The sequence below is a fragment of the Macaca thibetana genome, chromosome 2, assembly GCF_024542745.1.
Source record: "Macaca thibetana thibetana isolate TM-01 chromosome 2, ASM2454274v1, whole genome shotgun sequence".
Taxonomy (NCBI): Eukaryota; Metazoa; Chordata; class Mammalia; order Primates; family Cercopithecidae; genus Macaca; species Macaca thibetana.
In genome coordinates this window covers 111342338-111357224 of record NC_065579.1, presented here as the reverse complement: position 1 = coordinate 111357224, position 14887 = coordinate 111342338, and the positions used below count along the sequence as shown (strand labels likewise).

Here is a 14887-nt window from a genome sequence, read left to right as displayed (position 1 = left end):
GGTGGCTCATGCCTGTAATCCCAGCACTTTGGGAGGCCAAGGCGGGCGGATCACAAGGTCAGGAGATCGAGGCCAGTCTGGCTAACAGTGTGAAATCCTGTCTCTACTAAAAATACAAAAAAATTAGCCAGGTGTGGTGGCACGCACCTGTAGTCCCAGGTACTTGGGAGGCTGAGGCAGGAGAATGGTGTGAACCTGGGAGGCAGAGCTTGCAGTGAGCCGAGATTGTGCCACTGCACTCCAGCCTGGGCAACAAAGCGAGACTCTGTCTCAAAAAAAAAAGAAAAAATGTGTTCATCATTCCACTTACTCCTCACCACTCCCACTGCCACCATCTTGATCCAAGTCCCTGCCGTCCCTCACCTGGGCCACCGTAGGAACGTCCTCACCTCCTTCCTGCCCCTGTCTCGCCACCTAGAGCTGCTGTCTCCATACAACATTGAGAGCAATCCTTTTAAAACTTAGGTCAGGTTTGTTTTCTGCTCAGAATCCACCAGTGGCCTCCTGTCTCCCCTGGACTAAAATCCAGAGACCTTGAAGTAATCTGTGAGACCCTTGTCATCTGGTTTCAGCTCCTTCTGTGACTCTCCACTCTTGCTCACTGCTTAGCCCACTCCAGCCATATTGGTCTTGCTGCCCCTCAGCCGTGCCCCCGGAACTTTGCATGTGCTGTCCTGTCCACCTAAGACAGGCTCCCAGCTCTTGCAGGGAGAAGCCTGCCCTGGCCACTCCATATTAAATATCAGCCACTCCCACCACCCCCTGATCCCCCACCCTGCTTTGTCCTCCTCCATAGAATTTATCACCTTCTAATGTAAGCTCTGAGAGAAGAGGAAGTATATTTTGTCCTCTGCTGTATCCCTATGCCTAAAACAATGCCTGGCACATGATAGACACTCAGCAAATGTTTAAAGTTAACATTTGTTATGGACTCGGTATGAACCAGGTAGTCGGCACAGTGCTTTATAGGAATTACGTATTTACTTCTCAAAGCAACCGTAGGAGGTCTAAGTCTTATCATATCCATTTTCAAGTTGGAAGCTGAAGACTGGGAAAGTTGTATAAGCTGTCCAAAGTAATTTGATGGACTTGGGCTTGAACCCACCAGGTCTTGGAGACTGCAGAGCCCATGCTTCTGACCACCCTAGGTTACTGTTCTCTCTCTCTGGTGGCCTGAATTTGCTCTAGAAGTGTTTATGGTAGCTGACTAACACACAGAAATGTGAATGAGCAATCCATGGACTTGAAATGAGGAACTAGGCAGGAATCTTGGTGCGTTTGTTAGGATGAGATAGGGTCTCTCAGGAGTGTCTGGGGTATGAATGTGCTGTAGGCCAGATACTCTCTCCTGGATGAGGAGAAAAGGGAACCACACCAGCTGGGGTTAGTAAGGTGAAAATCATACATAACCCAAAGTGCTTTTTTTTTTTTTTTTTTTTTTTTTTTGAGACGGAGTCTCGCTGTGTCACCCAGGCTGGAGTGCAGTGGGCGATCTTGGCTCACTGCAAGCTCCACCTCCCGGGTTCATGCCATTCTCCTGCTTCAGCCTCCCGAGTAGCTGGGACTACAGGTGCCCGCCACCATGCCTGCTAATTTTTTTTTTTTTTTTTTTTTGTATTTTTAGTAGAGACGGGGTTTTACTGTGTTAGCCAGGATGGTCTCAATCTCCTGACCTCATGATCCACCTGCCTCGGCCTCCCGAAGTGCTGGGATTACAGGCATGAGCCACTGTACCCGGTCTTAACCCGAAGTGCTCTTAAAAGCCCTGGGGAAGGGGTCATGTTGGCGCCTGACTGTCCATCTCTCATTAAATCTCTCATGGCTGGTATCCTCTTCAATGCTGTTCATTTGGATAGCTCCAGACCAGACTGAGAAGTTGGTTGGCATTTGAGGGCCTTTTTGTTCCAAAAATGCTTATTTAGGATCCAGTTTGGCCTGAGAGAGGCCTGGGGAAAAGGAGATGACTGGAGTGAATACAGATCCACAGCCTCATGTCAGGCTTGCTTTGGGTCCCTGCCGGCTACTTAGAAGACCCCATGAGATGGCTTCCACTATGGATGTTTTTCTCTGTCTCTCTCTGAAGTGCGTATGTTGTATTCATGTTCTTTCATCATGTATAGAAGGCTTCCCTGTGTATTGGTGACCACAGACTTACTGAGAGGCCGCACCATGAATTCATTCTCATTATTTATTAAGCTCCTATTTGCTGCAAGGAGTGCAGTGACAGCAGCGAGTCTAAACCAGATAGTCCATGGCTTTCCAGAGCTCGTCCCCTGGAAGAGGGCTCTCTTACAGGGTCCCTTCTGTGCTCCAGTCACTAAGAGCTTTACGTATATTAACTCCTCTACTCCTCACAACAGCCCTGTGAGAGGGGGTCTTGTTAGTACCTTCATTTTACAGATGGAGGAACTAGGGATCAGAGATGTTAAGTCACTTGTCCAGCGCTACACAGCTGGTGAGTTGCAGAGCCGGCTCCAGCTTCTGTGCTCTTAACTGCTGGGCCAAGCTGCCCCTGTATGGCAGGACTCAGGAGGCACTGACAGTCACCATTGCAGTTCTCCTTCTGGGAGATTGCACGCATGAAAAGTTGTTCTAAAGATACAAGCTTTGCAGGAAACTAAAATACAAAAGGGGAACACAGCAAAATGGCTCTTAAGTGGGAGCAGAAGACAGACCAGCTGTTGCTGCTGAATCTCTGAGCACAGAGACAGTGTGGGGGTGGGAGTGGGAGGACGTGGAGAAAGCCAGAAGGTGTGGGAATTCTTATCATCGTTGAGTGACTCAAGTAAATATATGTCTCAGAAACAGACGTGTAGGACTGATTTCTCACAAGTACTGATGAAACTCCACCACTAAGCCGCTTCTGTCAAATCCCAGGCTGCATTAAAATGCTTGCTTTCTCAGCTTATTTACTGAATTTTCTCTTCTGGAGTAGTTAATAAGATTTTATTTCACATCATTTTTCCATGAGGATTTTTTTCCATTAAATATGTGTCTTTTATTTTGCCTGAAAATATTTTTATTTCACCCTCACTTTTCAAAAATTGTGGTAGGATACACATAAAATATTACCAGTGTAACCATTTAAACCATTACCATATTTACCATTTGAACCATTTAAAAATGTATAATTCGGTGGCATTAAGTACATTCACAAGGTTATGCCCATCACCACTATCGAATTCCAGAACCTTTTCATCATCCCCAAAGGAGTCTGCATACTCATTAAGCAGTCACCTCATTCTTCCTCTTCCCCCAGCTTCTGGAGCTAATCTACTTTCTGACTCTATGGATTTGTCTATTCTGGACATTTCACATAAATGGAATCATATAATATGTATTCCTTGTGTCTAGTTTCTTTCACTTTGCATGTTTTCAAGATTCTTCCACGGGGTGGCATGTATCAGTACTTCATTCTTTTTTTATGGTTGAATAATATTCTGTTGTGTGGATATATCACATTTTGTTTATTCATTAGTTGATGAACGTTTCATACGTACCTTTTCTTTTTTCTTTTTCTTTTTTTGAGATGGAGTCTCGCTCTGTCACCAGACTGGAGTGCAGTGGCGCGATCTCGGTCCCTGGTTCAAGTAATTCTCCTGCCTCAGCCTCCTGAGTAGCTGGAATTACAGGCACGCACCACCATGCCCAGCTAATTTTTGTATTTTTAGTAGAGATGAGATTTCACCATGTTGGCCAGGATGGTCTCGATCTCCTGACCTTGTGATCCGCCCGCCTCCACCTCCCAAAGTGCTGGGATTACAGGCATGAGCCACTGCGCCCGGCCCTCATATGTACCTTTTCAATAGGGTTATTATAGTACCAGCCATGTGCCAGACACATTGCTACTTGCTATATCCTGAATATATGAAAAATTCTTATTGATCAATCAATAAGAAAAAAAACACCTCTTTATATAAATGAGCAAATGACCTGAACAAGCATTTTACAGAAGAGGAACTACAAATACAATATAATTTCATGGATTTAAAAAATCATTTCAATCTTTTCTCTAGTTAATTCTGGAATTGGTTTGAATAGAGTAGTTCTATATTATTTGGAAACTATGCACATGTATGTGTTTGAGATATTCCCTATTTGGGGGAAGAATTTCATTTGTTGCTTTGTTCAAATAGATCTTTATACATTTGTGACCTAAAGATGATTTGGTATTTACAGATATAGTACTACCTCTCTAAAGCCTTTGTAAAATATTTTGTCCTTTTGATGTTTCTGAATTCAGATGGACACTAAGATCCTTTTAGAGAATGCCTCGTTTTTAGCAGGGATTCTCAATTTATGCATTTTGGTTGTCACCAACTGCTAAGACATGGAGCAGTGGACTTTCACAGTCAGAGGTTCTTGGAAAAGGAGTGCCTTATTTTTCTTTTTCTTTTTTTTGAGACAGAGTCTCGCTCTGTCGCCCGGGCTGGAGTGCAGTAGCCGGATCTCAGCTCACTGCAAGCTCCGCCTCCCGGGTTTAGGCCATTCTCCTGCCTCAGCCTCCCGAGTAGCTGGGACTACAGGCGCCTGCCAACTCACCCGGCTAGTTTTTTGTATTTTTTTTAGTAGAGACGGGGTTTCACCGTGTTAGCCAGGATGGTCTCGATCTCCTGACCTCGTGATCCACCCGTCTCGGCCTCCCAAAGTGCTGGGATTACAGGCTTGAGCCACCGCGCCCAGCCAGAGTGCCTTATTTTTCTATAACTGTGCTGTTCAATATGATGGCCACATGCCACATGTGGCAACTGAGCACTTAAAACATGGCTGGTGCCAATGAAGATGTGTCATAAGTGTAAAATACACATTGCATTTTGAAGACTTGGTATGAAAAAAAAATAAAGTATCTCTAATGCCTTTTTCCTATTGATTATGTGTTTAATAGTATCTGGATACACTGGGTTAAATAAACTATACTATTAAAACTAAACTTATCTATTCCTTTTTATTTTTAAAATGTGACTAATAGGCTGGGTGTGGTGGCTCATATCTGTAATCCCAGCACTTTGGGAGGCTGAGGCTGGAAGATTGCTTGAGCCCAAGAGTTCAAGACCATCCTGGGTAACATAGGGAGACCCCATCTCTACAGAAAAAAAAAAAAAAAAAAAAAAAAAAGCTAGGTATGCTGGTGTGTGCCTGTAGTCTCAGGAGACTGAGGCGGTAGTATCACTTGAGCTGGGGAGTTCAAGGCTGCAGTGAGCCATGATCATGCCACTATATTCCAGCCTGGGCAACAGAGCAAGACCATGTCTCAAAATGTAAATATATGTACATATATATATATACACACACACACACACACATATATATATAATAGAAAAATTACATATGTGGCTTACATGATATTTCAATTGAATAATGCTATACTTAAAAAAAAAAAAGGGCCCTGTGTGGTGGCTCACGCCCGTAATCCCAGCACTTTGGGAGGCCGAGGCAGGCAGACCACCTGAGGTCAGGAGTTTGAGACCAGCCTAACCAACATGGAGAAATCCCGTCTCTACTAAAAATACAAAATTAGCTGGGCATGGTGGTGCATGCCTGTAATCCTAGCTAGTTGGGAGGCTGAGGCAGGAGAATCGCTTGAACCCCGGAGATGGAGGTTGCAGTGAGCCGAGATTGCGCCATTGCACTCCAGCCTGGGCAACAAGAGCGAGACTCTGTCTCAAAAATAAAAAAAGATGGTAGTTTCATTTAATCTACTTCCTTGTCAACAAACATTAAAGTTGTCATACTTCTTCCAGTTCTTCACATGTGCCATATTCTCCTTTATTTACCACTTAACTCTTGATGATTTTTATCTTCTATAAAACAGTTTGTATAAGATTGGAATGATCTGGTTTTTGTTTTTTCTTTGGAAAGTTTGATGGAATCCATTATTTAAACTGTCTGGGCCTGATGTTTTCTCTCATTTCTTTATTAATTATAAGGCTGTTCAGGCTTTCTATTTCTTCTTGGGACAGTTTTTATAAGTCATATTTTCCTAGGGATTTCTGCATTTTCTTTAAGTTTTCAAATTTAATACCATAAAAGTATTGATAACATTCTTATTGTAGTTTTTATTTATTTGTTAAAATGGGGACTTATGATGGTTGCCCAGATTAGAGTGCAGTGACATTATCATGCCTGACTGCAGTCTTGAACTCCTAGGCTCAAGCAGTCCTCCCACCTCAGCCTGCTGAGTAGCTGGGATTACAGGCTCATGCTACCATGCCTGGTTAATTAAAAAAAAAAATTTTTTTTTGTAGATTTGGTTTTGCTATGTTGCCCAAGTTGGTCTAGAACTCCTGGCCTCAAATGATCCTCCTTCCTTGACCACCCAAAGCACTGGGAAGCTTTAAATTTTAATTGCTATTGAATCTGTAGTTATATGACCTTATTCATAACAGTATTTATTAGAGTCCTTTCCACTCGTTTTTGAACTTGGCCAGTTCTGTCTATTTAATGTCTATTTTGTTCGTCTTTTCACCTTCTGCCTTTTTAGTATGGTTTTCCTTTGGCTTGGCCTACTTTTCCCTTTTCTCATTACCTGTTGAGTCCTTCTTCCCTGTTAGGTCTCAGAGAGGCCTCATTTTCTCTGGGAGGTCTTTCTGGCTCTTCAAATTTTGGTTGAGTCACTGCGGCACTCCTCACTACCACTTAAAAAAAAGCAATTTGCCATGTTGTAATTTTTTGGAGGGGAAGAGGGTGGATCTGAATATCCTGTGAGGACATGAAAGCAGGAACTGAATTTCTTGTCCACTGCTGACCTCTAATGTCTAGCACCATGCCTGACGTATAGTAGCTGCTCAATAATATTGGTGAATAAATTAGTGGGTGAGCTCCCATGAGTAGAGTACAGACCCATTCTCCAAAGGTGAGGGCTGTCTTTAAGGGGCCATTCTCAGCAGGACTGCTGCAAAGAGGATTCAACTAGTGACTGAGAAATTGTACCAGCTGACCATTTCTGAGGTTCTGTGATTCTTTTTTTTTTATTTTTCTTGAGACAGTCTCGCTGACACCCAGGCTGGAGTGCAGTGGCATGATCTCAGCTCCCTACCTCCCAGGTTCAAGTGATTCTCATGCCTCAGCCTCCTGAGTAGCTGGGATTACAGGTGCGCACCGCCATGCACAGCTAATTTCTGCATTTTTATTTATTTATTTATTTATTTATTTATTTATTTATTTATTTGTGGAGATGGGTTTTACCATGTTTTCCAGGCTTGTCTCCAACTCCTGACCTCAGGTGATCTGCCTGCCTCAGCCTTCCAAAGTGCTGGGATTACAGTCATGAGCCACCACGTGCAGCCTCTGTGATTTTTTTTTTTCCCATAATTTGTGAGGAAATAAAGAGTTGGAGTTGCAGCCATGGCATGAGTAGAATGAAGCTGAGTGTGACTCAGTGAGCCACAGAAACATTATTTGGAGGTCCCTTTGTTCAAGAGACAGGCCAAAGTGATGAGCTTTCTATTCTGCAAACTACCACTTCACCGTGAGTTTCTCCACAAATAATTGGGTCTTCACCTGGCTAAACACCTGCCAGTCTCTCATCAACTATGTCCTAAAAACAGAAACTAAAAAGATGTTTAAGTGAAAGAAGCCATTATCTTCTTAAGTGGTTCAATCAGAACAAAAATACCTGGCACAGGTGGTACCACATTCAGCACAGATTTCTCTTAAAAAGTATAGCTGTTTGATTTTTCTAGTAATGCTACAATTGTTCTGATGGATAGAGAGAGGTAAAACAAGAGAAAAGAAGAAGAAGTTTCCTTAGCAAGATGTTCTGAATTAAGAATTCAAACAGTAAAATATTTAAAACATACAACTTGCTGACAAAGGTGGTAGTCTTTGAGAAGGGAAAGTGGAGTTAGAAAATTAGAGTAGAAAAGAGAAGTCTCTTTTCATGGTTACCTCATGTCCAGATTTGTGGCCATGTTGTTATCTAAAACAAATATTCGTAACACATTGAAGCCTTTGTTTTATTTTGTGTATATTTTATCCAGTCCTTAAGAGTGAGATGTAAATTTCATTGGCCCTCTAATACGAGCCTCAGCAATGATAATGGTAACTAACATTTACCCTTACTGGGTTAAAGAAGGAGTCTTCTCATAATGATAATAGCTAATTTGAGTACCTACTGAGCGCCAGACTCCCTGCTAACCATTTTTTTTTTAAGTACATGAATTTAATCCTTCAATTTTGTGAAAAGGGATTATTAGCTCCACTTTACAGATAAGAAAATGGAGGCTCAGAGGGAGTAGAGAGTAGGTAACTTGCTTGAAGTCCCCCACCAAGAAAGGGAGGGAGCCACTATTAGAAACCCAAGCTGGCTCTTCCCTAAACACCACGTTCTGAGCCCCACTCAGTGCCCAGACAGCAGGATCAGTCTAAATACATGTTCAATTCTGAACCCATACTAAGGAGCTGTTCTATAAGTGGTCGCTAAACCTCTTCTCAAGGTGACGAGAAAGTCACATTTGTTTCTGCATGGTGGGAAAATAAATTCTGCACTAACCCTAAGGCCTATTGCTACTGACCTTATTCTGTTTGATTCCAGACACATACACTTGAATTTGAGATCATTCCCTAACTGAACCTTGAATCCTGATTTTTCTCTACTGCTGTGGGCATTTCTCCATTTCTATTATGAGCCTTCCCAAGGGTGGGGGGCTTGTGGCTTTTTTTCCCACCTTTCGTAGGGTTGCAACCTCTCTCCACGATAGCAGCCCTCCAACTCCAACTCCTCCAACAATCTTGTAAGTTTCTTGCTGCTCACCCATCCCTGGCTTTCCCATGAATCCCTCTATGGAGGTGGTCATACTTATCCTTGTGACATCTGTGAGACACTGGGAAATGCTGCCCAGACAGAAGGCTGTGCTTTGTAACCATGTGTTTACACCATGCACAGCCTGCTCACGTGAGGAGCCTGAGGGTTGGACAGAGACGATAGACAAGCCCTCCAAGCCTTGTTCAGAAGCTCAGCTGAATGTCTTTGTGTCTGGGACACCTGCAGCACCAAGTGCTATTTTCTCACTTGGACTTTTGCTGATTGTGCAAAATACACTTCTACAACAGAAGAAATATACCCAGGACTGAGAGGCCCCTCCTTTGGTGAGGACCTGGCATTGGTGCTTCCGTGATGGTGCACTTTATGCCGCTAGGGTCCCTCACCAACTTCATCAAGAAGCCTTCTCAGTATGGTTCTCCTTCCCTGACTCTGTCCATTAAAGCCACCTGGGTGCTAGTGTTTGGGGAGGAGAGGAAACTATCAGGAGGCTGTTATGATATCAGGATATAATTTTTAAAAATTTAATTTTAGAGACAGGGTCTCACTCTGTCACCCAGGCTGGAGGGCAGTAATATGATCATAGCTCATTGCAACCTCAAACTTCTGGGCTTAAGCAATCTTCCTACCTCAGCCTCCCAAGTAGTTGGGACTACAGCCGGGCACCACGATGCCCAGCGAATTTTTTTTTTTTTCAGTAGAGATGGTGTCTTCCTATGTTGCCCAGGCTGGTCTTGAACTCTTGGCTTCAAGCGATCCTCCCACCTTGGCCTCCCAAAGTGCTGGGATTACAGGCATGAGTCTTGTGCCTGATCTAGAATTGTTAAAAGGGACTGTAGCTAATGTGAATGACTGGAAGTCTGAATGGTGGTGGGATGAGAGGAAGGTGGGAGCTAACAATCAGGGACAGCCCTTCTCTCAGTAGGTCTCCTGGCCGCTTCTCCAGCTGACACAGGGACACCTAAGTTGCCCAACAGTGTCCTGAATGGACAGATTTGCTCTGATGCTTTTTCTCTGGCTGTGAGGCCTGATGGTGGGAAGCCCTGCTAAGCTGCTGCCCTCCCACAAGGAACCCCCAGGCAGCTTTCTTTCAGAGGTATGCTTTGCCCTGTTTGGTGGGGCTTCTCTTCACGTGAGAGGGATTGCATCCTCGGGATCTGGAATCAGACACGTCTGGGTTTGAATCCCAACTTGGCTACCCAGCTAATAGCTGTGTGACTTCTGGCATGTGGTTTAACCTCAGTTTATCTCATCTATAAAATGCAGTAGTGATAATGTTCCCATTATATCATATTACATAATGTTATATAAAATTATAAGGTTATTTATTTAAATGTATGTAATGCATTATAATATATTGTGTATAAAATGTTATATAACACCATTATAATGCTGTCTGTATGTCATATATTTACATTATAACATAATAAGCTACCTTATAAGGTTATTTTGAGACTTAGAGTACCTAAAGTGCTTAGTCCTGGGCACATCAGTAACTAAATCTGTGTTAATTATTGTGACAATTAACATTATGTATGATCTGTGGATTGCAACGTATAAGACAAGGACACATTTACTCAGAATGTTCTAGTATATATTGTTACTTTAGAAACAATGAATTCCATCAAATAATTAGGAAAGCAAAGCCCAGTTATGACTGAGAGGGAAGGGAATGGTATCCAGGGAGAAGTATTGTTGAAATCCAAAAATTTTGTTTTAAAACAGACATTTATTTTCAGAAGGACTTAGGCCAACATGTAATTTAATGGAGAAGGGTATGAAAGATAAATAACCACCCACGTGTTCTCTGTCTTGTGGTGTTATTAGCCTGGGTTTTTATTGCTTACGTGTGGGTGAAGAGAAGGGTGAGGCAGGAGGGGGCCTGATTTAAAGGCACATCAGGTGGGAGTTCCCATAGTTTTGGTGAGTTGCCCTGGCCCTTCTGTGTCAGCCCTGCACCCTGGGTTGAATGCTGTTCTTGGAGGCAGGTGTTGAGAGAGAAAGGGGGATGGGGGCACCATGCTGACAGCTGGTGAAAACTTATTAATGACAGAACCAGAGTTAGAGTCCTCATCTCATCCTGATTCAACACAGAGAGTATTATTTCCCCTGTTTTGCACATAAGGAAACCAAAGTTCAAGAAATTAAGCCTCGTGTTCAGAGTCACAAAGCTAATAAACACCATGGGATTTGAGGTCAGACAACTACGAACAGAATGCTGATTTCATCTGTGTGATCAGAATCAAAGCACTTAATATCCCTAGGCTTGCCTCAGTGTTCTTATCTGTAAAATGGGTATAATAATGTATCCTAACTCACAGGGTGAGAGTCATGAGATTAACTATGTAAAATATTAGTATATGCTTTTTAAAGTGCTCAATATCAGTTAGTTGCTCCTCTTATTGTAATTACCTTGTATTTTGTCTCTTTTGTATGGTAGAGCCAATCAAGATTTTTACTCAGGTCTGACATACTACAAAGCCTGTACACTGGTCACTACATGCTTTCTGCCTTGCATTATTGCTGATTACAGCAGACAGGTCAAGGTAAAAGTGACTATTGTGTAACCAACATTTTGGGGTTTTGTTTGTTTGTTTCTGAGATGGAGTCTCACTCTGTCACCCAGGCTGGAATGCAGTGGTGCAATCTCGGCTCACCGCAACCTCTGCCTCCCAAGTAGCTGGGATTACAGGTGCCCGTCACCACGCCTGGCTAATTTCTGTATTTTTAGTAGAGATGGGGTTTCACCATGTTGGCCAAGCTAGTCTTGAATTCCTGACCTCAAGTGATCTGCCTGCCTCGGCCTCCCAAAGTGCTGGGATTACAGATGCGAGCCACTGAGCCTGGCCAACCTTTTGGTACATCAGTGACTAAAGTCTCAGGAAAAGTCCAAGGTGGATGCTTTTCAGAGACGCTCTTTAGCAAACATGAAATCTGAATATCCATATTGACAGACATCACATGTTTTAGGGGAGTAATTTATCTGTAAAAATATTGAAAAAGGTATTCCTGTAGTTATATTGGCAGCTACAAAATTTGATTCAATTTGGGAGACCGAAATAAGGTGCTTCTGGTGTGCCTGGAGTCTCCGTGCTGGTCTGTCTTGAAGCTGTGTCCATTGCCTCTAAGGAAATTGATGCATGTTGAGAGGTTAACAGGTAAGGAAACCAGTTTCAGCACCTGTTAGGCAGGGGCTAAATGTCCCGTTAATGGTTCCTTTAAAAACCTGGAGCTCAAATGTACCCCTTGTTGGAACTCCCCAGCATGTCTGTGTGACAAGGGAGAGTTCCAGGCTGAGCTGAAGCTATACATCTCCTGATAGTGTCCATGTGGGAATTGTGTCCGTGTGAAAATTCAAGACAAAGATTGGGAGTCTGGTCTGACTTTTTGATTGCATCCAGGTTGCGTGTTAGATTTTATTTTATTTCGTACAGATGAAGGGCTATTTTAAGGCACGCTGGGGCTTTCCTGCTGGGGAACTGAGAAGGAGTTTGGGGTGAATTTGGCTGCTGAAGATTGCAGAGCTGTTGAAAACTCCAGCCACCTTGTTTGGGCCATTTCTTGAGGCATCTCTCTTTTTGATAAACCTGCATTTGAAACCAGTGACTTCCTCTGAATATCCAACCACTGAATAATGAATACATTGTCTTTTCTCTTCTAGGCCTAAACGGCAGTGGCAAAACAATTTTCCCATGTTTCCCTCTCCTAAAGCCTGGAATTTCAGAGGGGTAAGTGTTGCCCTGGGTAGCCCCTGCTGTTAAATGTCCTATTATGGATACATGCTCTGGCTTCCAGAACAGACACTGTCAGGGTTGGTTTTACTAATCAAAGTTTCCATCAAGAGAGCGTCTGTGCTTCACCACTTGGGGAAGTCACATTTCAATCAGTGGTTGTGGGTTAAGTAAAAACTCCAAGTGGCGACCAGGTGTGGTAACTCACGCCTGTAATCCCAGCACTTTGGGAGGCCAAGGTGGGAGGATCGCTTGAGCCTAGGAGTTTGAGACCAGCCTAGGCAACATGGCGAAGCCCCTACTCTACAAAAAAATATGAAAATTAGCTGGGCATGGTGGCGTGTGCCTGTAGTCCTAGCTACTCAGGAGGCTGAGGCAGGAGGATCACTTGAGCCCAGGAGGCGGAGGTTGTGGTGAGCTGAAATCATGCCACTGCACTCCAGCCTGTGCAACAGAGCGAGACTCTAGCTAAAATTAAAGAAAAAAAAAATTTAGGTGGCCCAATAAGCTTCTGCTGACATTCACCTGCCCTGAAGGTCTTGGACTGTAGGAAGCATCTTGCGAAGAAGTCAAGAAGTGTCAAGGTTGCTGAGGCAGGCATGGGGGCTGTTTTCTTTGGACCCTGGAGGGAACCAGTGTACAATGAAGGGAAAAAGAAATCAGAAATGTACAGTTTATTAATCTGTAGATTTATGCCTTCACAGGGAGCTTTGTTTTCCAGAAGGAGAAGTCTATAATCTTTAAACAGATTTTAGGAATCATAAAATTCGATGAAGCACAAAGCAATCAACCTTGCTTGAGAGATACAGAGGTATAGGAAGGGTCAGATTGAACTTCCTGATGCAAGGTTGTCTTCCTCAGGAGAATAGTGATAGTAATAATAATAATAGCCACAGTGTATGGAGGTCCTGCTGTGTGCTAAAGTGAGTTCTAGCGCTAACCTCAGGAGCAAAACTTGCATCTGTAGAGAATGCTCTGAGCTCTTTTTCACCTCCAGGCCTTTGCACATGTTCCCTCTGCCTAGAGCACTCTCTTTGCCCAGCACCACGCTCCTACACACACTGCTCCTGGCCCACCCCCTTCACCTACTGGGTCTCAGCCTTGACATCACCTCCTCTGGGAAGAAGCCCTCATGACCACCTCCTGAATCTGAGTTCCCGAATCTCCTATGTACCCTTGCAGTTTCTTACTATTGTGCTTAGTTAGTCCTTACTGAAATTTAAGATTGGAAGACTCAGGCATGAAGAATGTAGCAGCCTTTCTCTCTCTTGTTCACTACTGTATCTCTGGGCCTAGCACAGTGCCTAGAACATGTATGCTTAATTAATTTGTTAGATGAATGAATGGAATGAATGAATACCTTTCTCATATCCATCTGACACCAAATATCTTTCTTGCATCCATCCACATGTTATCTTTAGATTGGATTTCAAGTTCAGGTCTTTAGTCTTTTTAATACTGTTCTGACTGGTTCTAGTCACACTTTAAAATCCTGTATAGATCTCAGTCATTTTCTCCAAGTGTCTTATTAAAAATAAATATAGATCATGGAACTATTTTAGCTCAGGTTACAGTAAGCTTTTTATTGAATACAAAGAGACATGTGTTGACTTCTGAAATAGATGTGCGTGTCTTACTGAATGCAAGTTTGCAATTCCTAAGTCATTTATGGTTTTGGGGATAGGATCTCCATTTCTCAAAGTGTATCCAGTTGTGTGATCATAACCATTAAGTGAAAAAAAAGGCTTGTGTGGTCATATCTATTTGGGACATACTGAGTGTATTCAACTAAATATGCTCACTACTGCAGGGCTTCTCAGAGCCTTTGATGTGTTGATGTACGTGGAGACTCCATAAGGAGAATTGGTGGAGTTTGTAGCATTTCCCAAAGTCATTGATCATGAAACCCCTTGTTGACCAAGTAGATTGTATGCACTTTGGAATAGTTGACATTAACAGCCAATTTTGAGCTATAGAGAAGTTAGATCTCTTGTGAGCGAGTTAGCCTTTTTGAAGGTCTTTGTTTTCAGTGCTTGCCCTATCCATCCTCCCTTCAGTATTGCTCCCCTTCTGCTCCGACAGTGGTCATTAGCCAAGGCTTGTGGATACATGTAGAGTGACCAACCATCCAGGTTTGCCCAGGGACTGTCCTGGGTTGAGCACTGAAAGTCCTGCACATCAGGAAACTCCCTGGAACCAGGCTAACTGGGACAATTGATTACCCCACCTATGGCCACGAGACCTCTTCAACTGTTTTCCCTTGAAAAATGTTCTGTGAATTTTTTAGCACAACTCTGGTTTATAGACCTTGTTACTCAAAAGGACCTGTTAGAGACATACTTGGTTTAAGTGACCCTCTGTTTGCCCCACCCTTGCCAAATCTCTCTAACACAAC

The 14887-nt window shown here is 43.2% G+C and overlaps 1 protein-coding gene across 4 annotated transcripts in view; it reads left to right on the top strand.

The window, feature by feature from the left end:
* ARHGEF3 (Rho guanine nucleotide exchange factor 3) overlaps nucleotides 1-14887 on the top strand; it is a 339677-nt gene that overhangs the window by 101285 nt on the left and 223505 nt on the right. For all 4 annotated transcript variants that reach the window (XM_050781160.1, XM_050781165.1, XM_050781161.1 and 1 more), the window contains one exon: nucleotides 12423-12489. In XM_050781160.1, coding sequence (XP_050637117.1) covers nucleotides 12423-12489 — 67 coding nt within the window. The remainder of the gene's footprint in view (nucleotides 1-12422; nucleotides 12490-14887) is intronic.